This window comes from Rhodnius prolixus, unplaced genomic scaffold (genome assembly GCF_049639745.1).
Source record: "Rhodnius prolixus isolate KJV_2025 unplaced genomic scaffold, Rpr scaffold_15, whole genome shotgun sequence".
In the NCBI taxonomy this organism is placed as follows: Eukaryota; Metazoa; Arthropoda; class Insecta; order Hemiptera; family Reduviidae; genus Rhodnius; species Rhodnius prolixus.
Genome location: NW_027411605.1, coordinates 5122445 through 5141027, shown reverse-complemented (window position 1 = coordinate 5141027; position 18583 = coordinate 5122445). Strand labels below are relative to the sequence as shown.

Below are 18583 nucleotides of genomic sequence, written 5' to 3'. Positions count from 1 at the left end.
GCGAATGTTCTTTACAAACACGCTGTGACTTCTACCGCGGTGAAGGGAGTTATGGCTTAGAGCTGTGGTTCCGTGACCTGTGAGGTCACGGGAGGCATTTAAAAGTTTTTTTGAGAATTTCTCATATTAAAATAAATAATTAATTTAAAATCGGGAAAATTTTAGATTTATCTATTTCCATTTCATTGCAGAGCGATATCACAATTTAGACACAAAAATGAAAGGAAATCCCATATCTTTAGAAGAGGTAAAACATCACAAAAATGGAGAATATTTTAACTAATTTCCAAAAAAATAAATATTTATAAATATTTCTTTTCATATTTCAGATGATTCTCATGACCATCTATTCATGACAGTTGAAGAAAATTGTCTACAATTTAATTTTCTCTAGTATTATTATTGTAGAATTTATTTTTATTTTTTAATGTGTTTTAAATATTAAAAATAAAAATTAGAACACTTAAAATTTGCAAGCCAAAGATAATGGATTTATTTAAAAATAAATGTTTAAAATGTAAATTATATATAAATAATGTATTTTGATTAAAATTATTTTGCCATCTACCAGTTATGGTTTATTTTAATTATTTTTAATATATATAAATAGAATAATATGAAAAATGAAATTTAAAAAAAATTGTTAATGTAAATATTTTATCTATATATATATTTTGACAAAATTATGAACATCAAATCAATAATTGTATTGTTATTAACCAAAATTTAGACTGTCAGAAATTATTTAATTTTCAATACAAAAAAATAAAAGTAACAGTGAAAAATCATTGTTTATTTGTTATAAATAAATTATTTTATAAATGTTATTATTATTTTTTTATTCATTACTATGTTGAGGTGTTGCTTTTAAAATTGAAAAAACAATACAAATCTGAGTGCAAAATTTTGCTGGCAAAATCAATGTAAAATGTACAATTTGAATTTTGCATTGAATTCATTTACGAAAATTGATTTTTTGAAATTGTTCCAAGATCATAAATGTCTTAGAATCTACTTACTGGCTGGCTATATTTGAATGTTCATTGGAGAATTACCCTTGATGATGTACATAATAAGTGATTACTATTTGGAGAAAGAGCTAAGTTTTAGGTAGGTGAATTTATCAATACAAAGATGGACGGACTTAAAGCAACTAAATGGGGATGTGTTTAAGTTAAATTTAGTTTTACGTTGTAGAAGATGCTTATAACAATCACTCACTGTTCTGAGATTGTTGTGAATGTGGGATTTTTGGCAAAAAAATTTCAGGTACTTAAATTATTTAGTGTTCATTAAAACAAATTTATATTGTGGCGTGAATACGGCTAAGTCAAAATCTACATTACAGTAAAAGCTCTAATATCCGGCACCCTCGGGGGTCGGCATGTTGCCAGATATCGAAAATCTCCGGATAATAGAACGCTAATTTCGGCCCACGTAAAATATGATTCTTTAACCTTTCTCGGTGAAATACAGAACTGTACATAGCTTTTATGTTCTAATAAAGTAGGCCCTACCATATTGTTAGATACAGTACTACATTAAAATTGAGTGTACAAGAAATTAATATAAATTAAATAAATATAACAGTACATTAGATATGCAGCACGAATATTTCCGGATTGAAGTTCAAGTTCATTTGGATGAGCAGAACAATTGTCAAGAAGCAGTATGCATTTGCTGTCTTCAGGCAGTCCAATTTGGCGAAAATTTTCTTTTACTGCAGGAACAAAGCTATGTAAAAACCAGTCTTTAAAGATGTTTTTATCCATCCAAGCATTACGTTGTGCATCGTATTTTACCGGTAAATGAACAACGTTTTTAAGTGCTCGTGGCTGTTTATATTTACTGATAACCAGTAATTTTATACGATGTGTACCTGAAGCGTTCGCACAACACGAATTAAACGATCTTTATTTAGCTTAAAACCGGCAGCCGATTTTTCATTTTCTCCAGCTAAAGTTTTGTTTGGTAAACAACGCCACATTAAGCCTGTCTCATCAGCATTATAAATTTGATGAGTAGTTAAATTATTCTCCTCCACTAATTGTTCAAAAATATGACGGTATTCTTCTGCTTTTCCAAAATCAGATGACTTAAGCTCTCCAGAAATGTCAAGTTTTCTTATTCCATGTCTCTTTTTGAATTTAGCTAACCACCCATCAGAAAACGCACACTCTTCAGTAAGCTCCATCTTTCTGTAAAAGTCCTTTGCTTTTTCAATAAGTATAGGTCCTGACAGAGGAGCACCTTTAGAACGTTGAAGGATGAACCACTCATACAACACTGAATCTAACTTTTCCAACTTCGGTTTACGTAAAGCACGATGATCGGATATAGCTTTCTTCGATTCGGTATTTGTATAAAATTTCAAAAGCGCATCTTTTTGTTTTCTAATATCATATATTGTAGACGATCCGATGCCGTATTCCTCCATTAATGTGTTCCGATTTTCTCCTTTATCTAGTCTGTTACAAATGTCTATTTTCTCTTTGATAGTCAGCACTACTCTTTTCCGTTTTTGCGAACCACTGTTTTTCTCACTCATTATCACTAAAGTACGTAAACAGTAAAGCTTCAATAGACCGCTTGATAAACCGTACCCGAACCTTGTATGAACGCAACTGAAACGATGGCGTCACATATAAAAACGTTCGATAGAAATGTACTTTACGGTGAATGTGCCGGGTGATGTAAACAAACAAATATTAGATAGCCTACTTAATAACAAAGCCAATTCAAAAACAATCAATAAAATAGTCTACATTTCTGTATTTCCAAACAATCAAATCGTGTAATAACAATTACTGTATAACAAAAGCCATTTCAACACATTTTTTTTATGAGTACGTAGCTAGTTGAAAATTTGCCGGTTAATAGAACGTTCCGGATGTTGGAATGCCGGATAAAAGAGCTTTTACTGTACTACTGATTGACAAAGTTGGGCAAAAATTTAATCAATTAAAAAACAATTGAATTAAACCGAAATTTAATTTTAATCATGATTAAAATTAAAAAATTTAATCGGCCAAAATTAGTTGATTGAAATTAAATTCACTTTTAATTTAATCGCAATTTAATCAATTAAAATTTTTAATCATAACTAAAAATTAAGATTAAAATTAAAATTAAATAATCAGAATTTTAATTGATTGAATTAAATTCCAAATTTAGTTTTAATCACTTTGGACGATTAAATTTTTTAATTTAATCAAAATTTGAGAGATTAAATTTTTAAAACCAAACATTGCCAATGGTTAAACCAGAATCGGACCAATGCATCTTTATTCCGCCTAGCTGGTGCCTCTTCTCTATCAATATTATCACTTTTCCCAAACTTGGCACCTTCATTCTACCAGTCTGGTGACTCATCTATACCATGTTAGTGTCTCTCAAGACTTATATAGGACCACCTTACACTCACATTTAACCATGTTTACCACTCACTAGACTTAGATAGGACCACCTTACACTCACATTTCACCACGTTTACCACTCACTAGACTTAGATAGGACCACCTTACACTCATATTTCACCATGTTTACAACCCACTAGACTTAGATAGCACCACCTTACACTCACATTTAACTATCTTTACCACTCAATAGACTTAGATAGGACCACCTTACACTCACATTTCACCATGATTACCACTCACTAGACTTTATATCTTCTAAAATTATAGATCTGTGCACAAAATAACTGTAGTTTGTAATTGAGAAAAACAAAGTGTACAAGAGAAAAAAATTCCATACCAATACGTGGTTCACAGTGGGAGATATAGAACGGCCATAATTTTACAGAATTTCATGACCCAAAAAATTTTCAACCCTTTATATCTTCTACATTTATAGATCTGTGCACAAAATAACTATAGTTTATAATTGAGAAAAACAAAGTGTATAAGAGAAAAAAATTCCATACCAATACGTGGTTCACAGTGGGAGAAATAGAACGGCCATAATTTTACAGAATTTCATGACCCAAAAAATTTTCAACCCTTTATATCTTCTACCTTTTTAGATCTGTGCACAAAATAACTATCGATTATAATTGAGAAAAACAAAGTGTATAAGTGAAAACAATTCCATACCAATACGTGGTTCACAGTGGGAGAAATAGAACGGCCATAATTTTACAGAATTTCATGACCCAAAAAATTTTCAACCCTTTATATCTTCTACATTTATAGATCTGTGCACAAAATAACTATAGTTTATAATTGAGAAAAACAAAGTGTATAAGAGAAAAAAATTCCATACCAATACGTGGTTCACAGTGGGAGAAATAGAACGGCCATAATTTTACAGAATTTCATGACCCAAAAAATTTTCAACCCTTTATATCTTCTACCTTTTTAGATCTGTGCACAAAATAACTATCGATTATAATTGAGAAAAACAAAGTGTATAAGTGAAAACAATTCCATACCAATACGTGGATCACAGTGGGAGATATAGAACGGCCATAATTTTACAGAATTTCATGACCCAAAAAATCAACCCTTTATATCTTCAACCTTTTTAGATCTGTGCACAAAATAACTAGAGTTTCTAGTTGAGAAAAACAAAGTGTACAAGAGAACAAAATTCCATACCAATACGTGGTTCACAGTGGGAGATATAGAACGGCCATAATTTTACAGAATTTCATGACCCAAAAAATTTTCAACCCTTTATATCTTCTACATTTATAGATCTGTGCACAAAATAACTATAGTTTATAATTGAGAAAAACAAAGTGTATAAGTGAAAAAAATTCCATACCAATACGTGGTTCACAGTGGGAGATATAGACCAGCCATAATTTTACAGAATTTCATGACCCAAAAAATTTTCAATCCTTTATATCTTCTACCTTTTTAGATCTGTGCACAAAATAACTATAGTTTATAATTGAGAAAAACAAAGTGTATAAGAGAAAAAAATTCCATACCAATACGTTGGAGATATAGAACGGCCATAATTTTACAGAATTTCATGACCCAAAAAATGTTCAACCCTTTATATCTTCTACCTTTTTAGATCTGTGCACAAAATAACTATCGTTTATAATGAGAAAAACAAAGTGTATAAGTGAAAAAAAATCCATACCAATACGTGGTTCACAGTGGGAGATATAGAACGGCCATAATTTTACAGAATTTCATGACCCAAAAAATTTTCAACCCATTATATCTTCTACCTTTTTAGATCTGTGCACAAAATAACTATAGTTTATAATTGAGAAAAACAAAGTGTATAAGTGAAAAAAATTCCATACCAATACGTGGTTCACAGTGGGAGATATAGAACGGCCATAATTTTACAGAATTTCATGACCCAAAAAATTTTCAACCCTTTATATCTTCTACATTTATAGATCTGTGCACAAAATAACTATAGTTTATAATTGAGAAGAACAAAGTGTAGAAGTGAAAAAAATTCCATACCAATACGTAGTTCACAGTGGGAGATATAGAACGGCCATAATTTTACAGAATTTCATGACCCAAAAAATTTTCAACCCATTATATCTTCTACCTTTTTAGATCTGTGCACAAAATAACTATAGTTTATAATTGAGAAAAACCAAGTGTATAAGTGAAAAAAATTCCATACCAATACGTGGTTCACAGTGGGAGATATAGAACGGCCATAATTTTACAGAATTTCATGACCCAAAAAATTTTCAATCCTATATATCTTCTACCTTTTTAGATCTGTGCACAAAATAACTATAGTTTATAATTGAGAAAAACAAAGTGCAAAAGAGAACAAAATTCCATATTAATACGTAGTTCATAGTGGGAGATATAGAACGGCCATAATTTTACAGAATTTCATGACCCAAAAAATTTTCAACCCATTATATCTTCTACCTTTTTAGATCTGTGCACAAAATAACTATAGTTTATAATTGAGAAAAACAAAGTGTATAAGTGAAAAAAATTCCATACCAAGACGTGGTTCACAGTGGGAGATATAGAACGGCCATAATTTTACAGAATTTCATGACCCAAAAAATTTTCAACCCTTTATATCTTCTACATTTATAGATCTGTGCACAAAATAACTATAGTTTATAATTGAGAAGAACAAAGTGTAGAAGTGAAAAAAATTACATACCAATACGTAGTTCACAGTGGGAGATATAGAACGGCCATAATTTTACAGAATTTCATGACCCAAAAAATTTTCAACCCATTATATCTTCTACATTTATAGATCTGTGCATAAAATAACTATAGTTTTGTAATTGAAAAAAAACAAAGTGTATAAGTGAAAAAAATTCCATACCAATACGTGGTTCACAGTGGGAGATATAGAACGGCCATAATTTTACAGAATTTCATGACCCAAAAAATTTTCAATCCTTTATATCTTCTACCTTTTTAGATCTGTGCACAAAATAACTATAGTTTATAATTGAGAAAAACAAAGTGTAAAAGAGAACAAAATTCCATATTAATACGTGGTTCACAGTGGGAGATATAGAACGGCCATAATTTTACAGAATTTCATGACCCAAAAAATTTTCAACCCTTTATATCTTCTACCTTTTTAGATCTGTGCACAAAATAACTAGAGTTTCTAGTTGAGAAAAACAAAGTGTATAAGTGAAAAAAATTCCATACCAATACGTGGTTCACAGTGGGAGGTATAGACCGGCCATAATTTTACAGAATTTCATGACCCAAAAAATTTTCAATCCTTTATATCTTCTACCTTTTTAGATCTGTGCACAAAATAACTTGAGTTTCTAGTTGAGAAAAACAAAGTGTATAAGTGAAAAAAATTCCATACCAATACGTGGTTCACAGTGGGAGATATAGAACGGCCTTAATTTTACAGAATTTCATGACCCAAAAAATTTTCAACCCTTTATATCTTCTACCTTTTTAGATCTGTGCACAAAATAACTATAGTTTATAATTGAGAAAAACAAAGTGTATAAGTGAAAAAAATTCCATACCAATACGTGGTTCACAGTGGGAGATATAGACCGGCCATAATTTTACAGAATTTCATGACCCAAAAAATTTTCAATCCTTTATATCTTCTACCTTTTTAGATCTGTGCACAAAATAACTATAGTTTATAATTGAGAAAAACAAAGTGTAAAAGAGAACAAAATTCCATATTAATACGTAGTTCACAGTAGGAGATATAGAACGGCCATAATTTTACAGAATTTCATGACCCAAAATATTTTCAACCCTTTATATCTTCTACATTTATAGATCTGTGCACAAAATAACTATAGTTTATAATGGAGAAAAACAAAGTGTATAAGAGAACAAAATTCCATACCAATACGTGGTTCACAGTGGGAGATATAGAAAGGCCCTGATTTTACAGAATTTCATGACCCAAAAAATTTTCAATCCTTTATATCTTCTACCTTTTTAGATCTGTGCACAAAATAACTATAGTTTATAATTGAGAAAAACAAAGTGTAAAAGAGAACAAAATTCCATATTAATACGTGGTTCACAGTGGGAGATATAGAACGGCCATAATTTTACAGAATTTCATGACCCAAAATATTTTCAACCCTTTATATCTTCTACATTTATAGATCTGTGCACAAAATAACTATAGTTTATAATTGAGAAAAACCAAGTGTATAAGTGAAAAAAATTCCATACCAATACGTGGTTCACAGTGGGAGATATAGAACGGCCATAATTTTACAGAATTTCATGACCCAAAAAATTTTCAATCCTATATATCTTCTACCTTTTTAGATCTGTGCACAAAATAACTATAGTTTATAATTGAGAAAAACAAAGTGCAAAAGAGAACAAAATTCCATATTAATACGTAGTTCATAGTGGGAGATATAGAACGGCCATAATTTTACAGAATTTCATGACCCAAAAAATTTTCAACCCATTATATCTTCTACCTTTTTAGATCTGTGCACAAAATAACTATAGTTTATAATTGAGAAAAACAAAGTGTATAAGTGAAAAAAATTCCATACCAAGACGTGGTTCACAGTGGGAGATATAGAACGGCCATAATTTTACAGAATTTCATGGCCCAAAAAATTTTCAACCCTTTATATCTTCTACATTTATAGATCTGTGCACAAAATAACTATAGTTTATAATTGAGAAGAACAAAGTGTAGAAGTGAAAAAAATTACATACCAATACGTAGTTCACAGTGGGAGATATAGAACGGCCATAATTTTACAGAATTTCATGACCCAAAAAATTTTCAACCCATGATATCTTCTACATTTATAGATCTGTGCATAAAATAACTATAGTTTTGTAATTGAAAAAAACAAAGTGTATAAGTGAAAAAAATTCCATACCAATACGTGGTTCACAGTGGGAGATATAGAACGGCCATAATTTTACAGAATTTCATGACCCAAAAAATTTTCAACCCTTTATATCTTCTACCTTTTTAGATCTTTGCACAAAATAACTAGAGTTTCTAGTTGAGAAAAACAAAGTGTATAAGTGAAAAAAATTCCATACCAATACGTGGTTCACAGTGGGAGATATAGACCGGCCATAATTTTACAGAATTTCATGACCCAAAAAATTTTCAATCCTTTATATCTTCTACCTTTTTAGATCTGTGCACAAAATATCTTGAGTTTCTAGTTGAGAAAAACAAAGTGTATAAGTGAAAAAAATTCCATACCAATACGTGGTTCACAGTGGGAGATATAGAACGGCCTTAATTTTACAGAATTTCATGACCCAAAAAATTTTCAACCCTTTATATCTTCTACCTTTTTAGATCTGTGCACAAAATAACTATAGTTTATAATTGAGAAAAACAAAGTGTATAAGTGAAAAAAATTCCATACCAATACGTGGTTCACAGTGGGAGATATAGACCGGCCATAATTTTACAGAATTTCATGACCCAAAAAATTTTCAATCCTTTATATCTTCTACCTTTTTAGATCTGTGCACAAAATAACTATAGTTTATAATTGAGAAAAACAAAGTGTAAAAGAGAACAAAATTCCATATTAATACGTAGTTCACAGTGGGAGATATAGAACGGCCATAATTTTACATAATTTCATGACCCAAAATATTTTCAACCCTTTATATCTTCTACATTTATAGATCTGTGCACAAAATAACTATAGTTTATAATGGAGAAAAACAAAGTGTATAAGAGAACAAAATTCCATACCAATACGTGGTTCACAGTGGGAGATATAGAAAGGCCTTAATTTTACAGAATTTCATGACCCAAAAAATTTTCAACCCTTTATATCTTCTACCTTTTTAGATCTGTGCACAAAATAACTATAGTTTATAATTGAGAAAAACAAAGTGTAAAAGAGAACAAAATTCCATATTAATACGTGGTTCACAGTGGGAGATATAGAACGGCCATAATTTTACAGAATTTCATGACCCAAAATATTTTCAACCCTTTATATCTTCTACATTTATAGATCTGTGCACAAAATAACTAGAGTTTCTAGTTGAGAAAAACAAAGTGTATAAGAGAACAAAATTCCATACCAATACATGGTTCATAGTGGGAGATATAGAACGGCCATAATTTTACAGAATTTCATGACCCAAAAAATTTTCAATCCTTTATATCTTCTACCTTTTTAGATCTGTGCACAAAATAACTATAGTTTATAATTGAGAAAAACAAAGTGTATAAGTGAAAACAATTCCATACTAATACGTGGTTCACAGTGGGAGATATAGACCGGCCATAATTTTACAGAATTTCATGACCCAAAAAATTTTCAATCCTTTATATCTTTTACCTTTTTAGATCTGTGCACAAAATAACTATAGTTTATAATTGAGAAAAACAAAGTGTAAAAGAGAACAAAATTCCATATTAATACGTGGTTAACAGTGGGAGATATAGAACGGCCATAATTTTACAGAATTTCATGACCCAAAAAATTTTCAATCCTATATATCTTCTACCTTTTTAGATCTGTGCACAAAATAACTATAGTTTATAATGGAGAAAAACAAAGTGTATAAGAGAACAAAATTCCATACCAATACATGGTTCACAGTGGGAGATATAGAACGGCCATAATTCTACAGAATTTCATGACCCAAAAAATTTTCAATCCTATATATCTTCTACCTTTTTAGATCTGTGCACAAAATAACTATAGTTTATAATGGAGAATAACAAAGTGTAAAAGAGAACAAAATTCCATATTAATACGTAGTTCATAGTGGGAGATATAGAACGGCCATAATTTTACAGAATTTCATGACCCAAAAAATTTTCAACCCATTATATCTTCTACCTTTTTAGATCTGTGCACAAAATAACTATAGTTTATAATTGAGAAAAACAAAGTGTATAAGTGAAAAAAATTCCATACCAATACGTGGTTCACAGTGGGAGATATAGAACGGCCATAATTTTACAGAATTTCATGACCCAAAAAATTTTCAACCCTTTATATCTTCTACATTTATAGATCTGTGCACAAAATAACTATAGTTTATAATTGAGAAGAACAAAGTGTAGAAGTGAAAAAAATTACATACCAATACGTAGTTCACAGTGGGAGATATAGAACGGCCATAATTTTACAGAATTTCATGACCCAAAAAATTTTCAACCCATTATATCTTCTACATTTATAGATCTGTGCACAAAATAACTAGAGTTTCTAGTTGAGAAAAACAAAGTATATAAGTGAAAAAAATTCCATACCAATACGTGGTTCACAGTGGGAGATATAGACCGGCCATAATTTTACAGAATTTCATGACCCAAAAAATTTTCAATCCTTTATATCTTCTACCTTTTTAGATCTGTGCACAAAATAACTATAGTTTATAATTGAGAAAAACAAAGTGTAAAAGAGAACAAAATTCCATATTAATACGTGGTTCACAGTGGGAGATATAGAACGGCCATAATTTTACAGAATTTCATGACCCAAAAAATTTTCAACCCTTTATATCTTCTACATTTATAGATCTGTGCACAAAATAACTATAGTTTATAATTGAGAAAAACAAAGTGTATAAGTGAAAAAAATTCCATACCAATACGTGGTTCACAGTGGGAGATATAGAACGGCCATAATTTTACAGAATTTCATGACCCAAAAAATTTTCAACCCTTTATATCTTCTACATTTATAGATCTGTGCACAAAATAACTATAGTTTATAATTGAGAAGAACAAAGTGTAGAAGTGAAAAAAATTACATACCAATACGTAGTTCACAGTGGGAGATATAGAACGGCCATAATTTTACAGAATTTCATGACCCAAAAAATTTTCAACCCATTATATCTTCTACATTTATAGATCTGTGCATAAAATAACTATAGTTTTGTAATTGAAAACAACAAAGTGTATAAGTGAAAAAATTTCCATACCAATACGTGGTTCACAGTGGGAGATATAGAACTGCCATAATTTTACAGAATTTCATGACCCAAAAAATTTTCAACCCTTTATATCTTCTACCTTTTTAGATCTGTGCACAAAATAACTAGAGTTTCTAGTTGAGAAAAACAAAGTATATAAGTGAAAAAAATTCCATACCAATACGTGGTTCACAGTGGGAGATATAGACCGGCCATAATTTTACAGAATTTCATGACCCAAAAAATTTTCAATCCTTTATATCTTCTACCTTTTTAGATCTGTGCACAAAATAACTATAGTTTATAATTGAGAAAAACAAAGTGTAAAAGAGAACAAAATTCCATATTAATACGTGGTTCACAGTGGGAGATATAGAACGGCCATAATTTTACAGAATTTCATGACCCAAAAAATTTTCAACCCTTTATATCTTCTACATTTATAGATCTGTGCACAAAATAACTATAGTTTATAATGGAGAAAAACAATGTGTATAAGAGAACAAAATTCCATACCAATACATGGTTCACAGTGGGAGATATAGAACGGCCATAATTCTACAGAATTTCATGACCCAAAAAATTTTCAACCCTTTATATCTTCTACATTTATAGATCTGTGCACAAAATAACTATAGTTTATAATGGAGAAAAACAAAGTGTATAAGAGAAAAAAATTCCATATCAATACGTGGTTCACAGTGGGAGATATAGGACGGCCATAATTTTACAGAAATTCATGACCCAAAAAATTTTCAACCTTTTATATCAGTGGTTCTTAACCTTTTCATAGACGCAGAACACAATTATATGTATATATTTTTCTCGCGGAACATTAACATTAAATAATTTAAAATTCGGTATTTAGCAAGAACTTAAAATTAATTTCAAATTAAAAAAAGGAACATTTTTTGTTTTCGTATCTTTTCTAAGTTTCTAAATTTCAATACATTTAAAATTGAAATTTCGCGGAACACCGGTTAAGAACCACTGGTCTAGAGACTCGTGAAGAAGTCCAAGTCTACAAAAATTAACCGTAAAGTATTTATTGAAGACGCTTAGAAAAATCGCCTCGGCAAAACGTGGTTCGAACCATTGGTTGAAAAGCCATAAAAGTGGATGATTAAATTAGTTTGTTTAACGATTGAAATTGAACTAATTCGGTGATTAAAATTAAAGTTCAATTTAATTCTCAGATTTAATCATAATTTTTTTAGTTTGATTAACGATTAAATATGAAATTTAATTGATTAAATAATTGTCATATGATTAAAATTACGATTAAATTCGCCGATTAAATTCTGATTAAAATTAAAAATAAATTTAATCAATTAAAAATTTTAATCAATTAAATTTAGAATTTAATTTTTTTTTAATCAGTGCTCAACTGTGCTGATTGTCGCCAGGTAAGACCACACACCACTACCAAGGCAAAACTACTAAATGATAATTTCCTCTTTATCCCAAACGAGTGCAGCACTAGTCAGTTTTATTTTGTTGGAAGGAAGGTTATGTTAGGTTACCTAACTGAATGACCATCATATGCAATTTCATATTGTTTAATTAAATGGATTCAAAATTCAGTAGCATTTTACAGTTATCAAATTTAGATGATTTTATTACGCCTTCACAGGTTAGCAAAGTTGGAAAACTATTCAATTAATTTATTTTATCTAAAGTTTGCGTAGGATTTAAAAACTTGTTACTATTTATTGTCTCGATTTTAGGAGTGTATTAAACCTGTAGAAATAAAAAAGGAAGCTACACGTACTGGTTCGAAAATTAAAATAGAAGATGATGGTTCCTATGTAGAAATTACAGCGGTATGTCTTCCATTTATCTCACTGTTATTCGTTCTATTTGAAGAATAATTTCATGTAAATCAACTTATAATCATACTAACGCCTTAGGTTTATGTTATAGACTGGTGATAAAAACAAACTAAGCCGGGTGGATATTTCCTTAGCTGATTGTCTAGCTTGCAGTGGATGTATTACTACGGCCGAAAGTGTGCTCATTAATCAGCAAAGTCATGATGAATTACTCAGGGTATTCAAAAATCGACGTGAGGTATGTAGAAATTTTATTGGAATAGGTAATATTTTCAAACTATCTATACAAAAGTTTTGTCTTAACCTACTTCATCAAACTTCGCTTTCAATGCGTTTTGGATAAATATATTGTAAAACGCAGTTTAATAAATTTGGAATACTCTACTGCATACTTCATTTTTTAGTCGTTGACTGGTTTTTTTTTTACTGATATCGCTTCAACATCTAAAAAGTGAAGCAAACTGTCAAAAAAAATTGACGTAACTTTTAAATTTCTTTGCACAAACAAAGAAATAATAAATAATTTTTCTACTTTATACGAAAATTGCAATTCTAATTTTATTTTTAGGAAAATTTGAAATTAATTGTTGTTTCGTTTGCGTTACAACCAATTTTATCCATTGCTACAGAATGTGGTCTGAAACCTGAAATATGTCTTCAAAAACTTGCTGGTAAGTAATGTTTATTTTCATAATGAAGGATTGTTTTGAAAGTGAATTGTACGTTTTACCAGAATCCTGGACTGTTTGACAACAGAATTACTTTTATTTCAAAATTCGGCACTAGTAATAATGTGAATTGAAAAATCTGTATTCAAATTTACTAATATGTACAGCTATCTAATGCAACGGGAGTACGTTTTTATTGTTTAATACTCTAGTCTGTTCCTTCATTTTCTTTTATTCTTCTAAGTATTATATCAGCTAAGTACGTACAAGGAAGTGGAACAGTCTTTTAAACATCTCAATTCTTGCTGAATGATTAATTATTTTTCTATCTTTTTTTAGGCTTATTCAAAAGATTGGGAGCTGATTTAGTATTAGAGATGACTATAGCCGATGATTTTGCACTAGTCGAAGAACAGAGAGAATTTCTGAACAGATATCAGCGATTTGTTGAAGGCGAAAAAACAGCTTTACCAATGCTGGCATCCACATGTCCAGGTGGGTCAATTATGTTTATATCGTTTTTAATTGGAATTTTTAGTTTTCAGGACAAGATTATTTTTGTATAATATTGTAATCTCAGTCTCACTCTACCTTTCTCAAATGAAACATTTCTAGACTTTGCCCATTTTTTTTTTTTTATTTTGTAACCTGGTCTTTTTTCGTTTTTATTTCTTATCAATCCCCTGATATTTCAGCTGATAATCGAGGTCATTCTCAGAGGCTTATTTTTGTAGAATGTTTTGGTAGATGACAGAACAAAAGAGTATTAATAATCCCAAAAAGAAATTATATTAAAAATTGGTGTAAAAATAATTTAAAAAATAAATAAATAAATAAATAAAACCACAATAAATATTCTTGTGATGTCCTGCAACAGGTTGGGTTTGTTATGCTGAAAAAACTAAAGGACACCTTTTACCAAATTTAAGCACTTGCAGATCACCACAGCAAATTATGGGAAGACTGGTGAAAGATAAATTTTCTAAAGAAAAGAACATAACCCCTAGTGAAATCTATCATGTTACGTTGATGCCGTGTTATGATAAAAAATTGGAAGCCTCTAGGACACAGTTTAATGTTGAAGGATCAAGAGATGTGGATTGTGTGATTACTCCAGGTTTGTTCTTTCTTTACTACGTCATACTAATTTCTGTTTTCAATTTTCACCGGAAATACATATATTATGAGATTTACACCCGAGGAAAGTTCCCATCATCCATCATCATCTCTCTTTAATCACTCATATGACTTTCAACAACAATATTTGTATTTAATAATTCTTTTAGTTCTTTAAAACATTAGAATTTTTTAAACATTACACTGAAACCTTTCATGAAACCTACCCACAGAGTACAACTTATATGTTTATGTATGTGACGTATAGACGGAAGTTTACAGAGGAGTTTTAGGAGTCATTTTCTTGGGAATCTCAGAATAGTGGACAACCATTGAGCCATAAAATTTAAGGAGTGGTTTTATGTAAAAAAATTCCATTTTAAAGAAAATTCTTCAATTAAAAATATCACTCTATTGAGTAGGCAGTTTCTTGTTTTTGATATTTTCTCAGAAATAGCCCTTACGATTTTCTGCAGTACCACTTCACAAAAAACTTTTCTTTTTTTTTCCAAGACTTTCTCGAAGACAGCCTTTACGATTTTCAATCAACATGTTGGCTCTACAATTTCCATTTGTATCGTATTTTCCTGGAATGTTCAGTTAGGTTAGGTGCACTTCTGTGAAAAGGTGTCGCGGTAGATTCTCTCGAAGGGCGCCCCATATTTCTGAACGTTCGGCTCTATTATCTTTTGTTTACTGTTAAAGGGAGTTAAAAGTGTTGCTAATGTCGAAGTTGGAAGGGAAATTTCTCAAACGGTAGTACCTGTATACTCAATGGGTTTTGTTAGATTTTTCGAGTAAGACACCCAGGCTGTTATCTAAACTTACTGTATACATTATATACACATAAATTACAACTTCTTATTTATTTTTATTTTTTAGACAAATTTGTTATTTAGAACTGTGGAAGTAGCAGTAAAAGATCTTTTTCCTCAATAATTTTTAACATTAATTACAGTTGAAATGATGCTTTTGATGCAAGATGAATGCATTGATGGTTCATTGAACAATGAGCAAAACGGAGATATAGATTGGCCATGGAAACCAATACAACCATATAGATCATTATGTAGAGTGGAAGGTACCGGATCTGGAGGTTATGCTCATCATATCTTAGCACACGCTAGAAAAGCTTTATTTAATTTCAACGGTGATGTACCTTTTGAGACAGTTACCAGGTAATTTTGTGTGTGTCTGTTTTTTCAGGTTTTGTTTTGGTGTCGTAAAAGGTTCTAGATAGCTAACTTTTTCTTGCTTGCAGAAAATCTGATATCTTATTAGCGAAACACGAGGAAAATGGGAAATCTCTGAAGGTGGCCATTGTAACTGGTTTTCGTAATATACAGAATGTAGTGAATAAAATGAAACGTGGAACTTGTGATTATGATTACATTGAAATAATGGCATGTCCATCAGGTAATTCAACTGACAAATATTAAATTTGATTTGAATGTCGGCTTCTGTATAAACGTGCAATTAGTAAGTTTTAATGTATGTGAGTCGATGGTGATGAGCTAGAGCTTGTCTGACTGGGCATCCAGCACTACAGGATCTGTTTTTTTTTTTTAGGCTGTTTGAATGGCGGAGCTCAAGTAAAAGGTCATCTAAAACAATTAGAACAGATTCACTCAGAGTTACCAACTAGAAATGTTGAAGAACTGCACGAAATGTACAGCAGTTGGTTGGATGGTTTTAATACTGACAAAGCGAATTTGTTTTTACATACCACTTTCGAACCAGTTACCTACAATCCAAATCCATTATCTATAAAATGGTGAAGTAAGTGTTGAAAAGCGCTGTATTTAAGGATGTAAAACAGTACAGAGGAAGATGTGTAAATAAATAAATCAGTAGTATTAAGATACTTCGTGCTTTGCACTGTAAAGATTTTACATAATAACATAATTTTGTAAATAACAGATTTTTAAATAAATGAAATATTTTTGTAAAGTTAGTGATTCTTTGAAGTATCCTTCATTGCAACACGTAAGAAAATGATCATTTCCTAATTTGATTTTGCTGTTAAGTATCAAATGTATAGTAAAAAGTCCAAGTTGGAAGAATATCATCAGTCGCACCAGAATTGCGACTGTACTGTACGACAAAATTTGCTGCTAGTTAACAGCAGCTACTGAATCTATATAATAATCAACAACAAAAATTCTGTTTTGTATCTCGTATCACAAAGAACAACCTTGTCCTGTGAGTTGATGGAGCCTAATAGTCAATACAATGTTAGTATCCGAAATTAAGGTAATTCCAGCAAATCTAATGAAGAACTTGAATTGTGCCCTTCATTCTGAATCTGCAACCAAAGGTGGCCGATCTAGAGAGTACAATATGCGGTTGGCATCAAAGTATAATGCTAGAAAAAGAAAATATGGAAATTCCAACAAAACTAATGAAGATTTTGTATTTGTATTAAACCTCAACAGCGATACTAGCCGTCCAATTGTGTGCACATTGACCTAGTGCCAGTATCTAACATTGTATTATTTTATTATAAAACACGTTTGTCCCAAGTCTAAATTGCTGTACGACGTTGGATTGGACTTCTTTAAGAAAGAAGTCCTTTATCTTGATTGGGATGCACAATGAACAGTCTGCTTATCGTAGTTTCTTTAAATATACCAGGTTGTCCGTAGACTCGCTCTCCTCGTTAGCGTCGTTCAAATGATGTTCTACTCGCATCCCATGTGTAATACGTAGGCACTTCCGAATTAAAGCAGTGTTTACTCGCAAACGCGTCATTTTGACATAACGTGAAGAAAGCAGTTGAACTTTGTAGGCGGTGGATTCAAGGCTATTTGTTGCACATTGAAATCCAAAAAAAAAAAACATTCAATTCAAACAACGCAATCGGAAACATTGAAATGGAATCGTATAATATTGTATGATAGCGTGAAATGTTTTTACGTCCAAATGATGGCGTAAGGATAATTTTCCCAACTTAAATATTCCCCTTCTACAGCCTCCTGCCTTGACAATGAATCTTCATCGATTCGCAGAACAGTCTTAAGTATCAGAAATGCCGCCATGACAGATGAGTATATCTTTCATCAATCCTTAGCAAAGGGAAACTGACATCTAACAGGAAGATCTAAATATTTTTTTAAAAAAATCAAATTACTCTCGCTTTTTAATTAATTTTTTTTTAATTAATTATTAAAACATTAACAATTATTAATTCTTTTTAAAAAATCAATAATATTAACAAACAAATCAATTCTAAAATATTAAAAAATCATATTTTGACAATTTCTTCTAATATGGTTTTTACTTTACATCTGTTTTTTTAGAATACTGTTTATGGTTTTTTTTTTCATAAATATATTAATTTATTTAATTTATTAAATGCTGTCGGGGATTTTTTTTTTTTTTTAATTTTGTGATAAGATTATAACTTTCTTTTTTTTTAAATAATTACTGACGAACAAACACAAAGTAGTATACATTATGCTAAAAATTAATAAATTTTGTTTAATTTAAATAAATTATTTTTTATTTATTTATTTATTAATTAGACAAAAAAGTGTTCGTATCACAATTAAATTAATATCACAAATTATTTTCTTACCTAAATAAAGCACAGACCATTTTTGGTTTTTCTTTAATTTTCATGTAG

At 30.4% G+C, this 18583-nt stretch overlaps 2 protein-coding genes across 6 annotated transcripts in view; both read left to right on the top strand.

Moving 5' to 3' along the window:
• The window catches only part of LOC141454851 (calpain-11-like), a 150408-nt gene extending 149614 nt beyond the window's left edge, over positions 1–794 (top strand). For 2 of the 5 annotated variants that reach the window (XM_074129492.1, XM_074129491.1), the window contains exons 14-15: positions 192–247; positions 330–791. In XM_074129492.1, coding sequence (XP_073985593.1) covers positions 192–247; positions 330–356 — 83 coding nt within the window. In that variant the 3' untranslated portion in view covers positions 357–791. Of the gene's footprint in view, positions 1–191; positions 248–329 lie in introns of all 5 variants that reach the window. The other 3 variants (XM_074129488.1, XM_074129489.1, XM_074129490.1) reach the window with 3 other exon arrangements.
• A 12024-nt stretch (positions 795–12818) lies between these two features.
• LOC141454898 (probable cytosolic Fe-S cluster assembly factor AGAP009023) lies at positions 12819–16908 on the top strand. The gene is made up of 9 exons (XM_074129593.1): positions 12819–12975; positions 13070–13165; positions 13266–13412; positions 13743–13845; positions 14182–14337; positions 14720–14959; positions 15917–16136; positions 16220–16374; positions 16528–16908. The coding sequence occupies exons 1-9, from the start codon at positions 12910–12912 to the stop codon at positions 16734–16736; spliced, it is 1392 nt and encodes a 463-aa protein (XP_073985694.1). The 5' UTR covers positions 12819–12909; the 3' UTR covers positions 16737–16908.
• The last annotated feature ends 1675 nt before the right edge of the window (positions 16909–18583 follow it).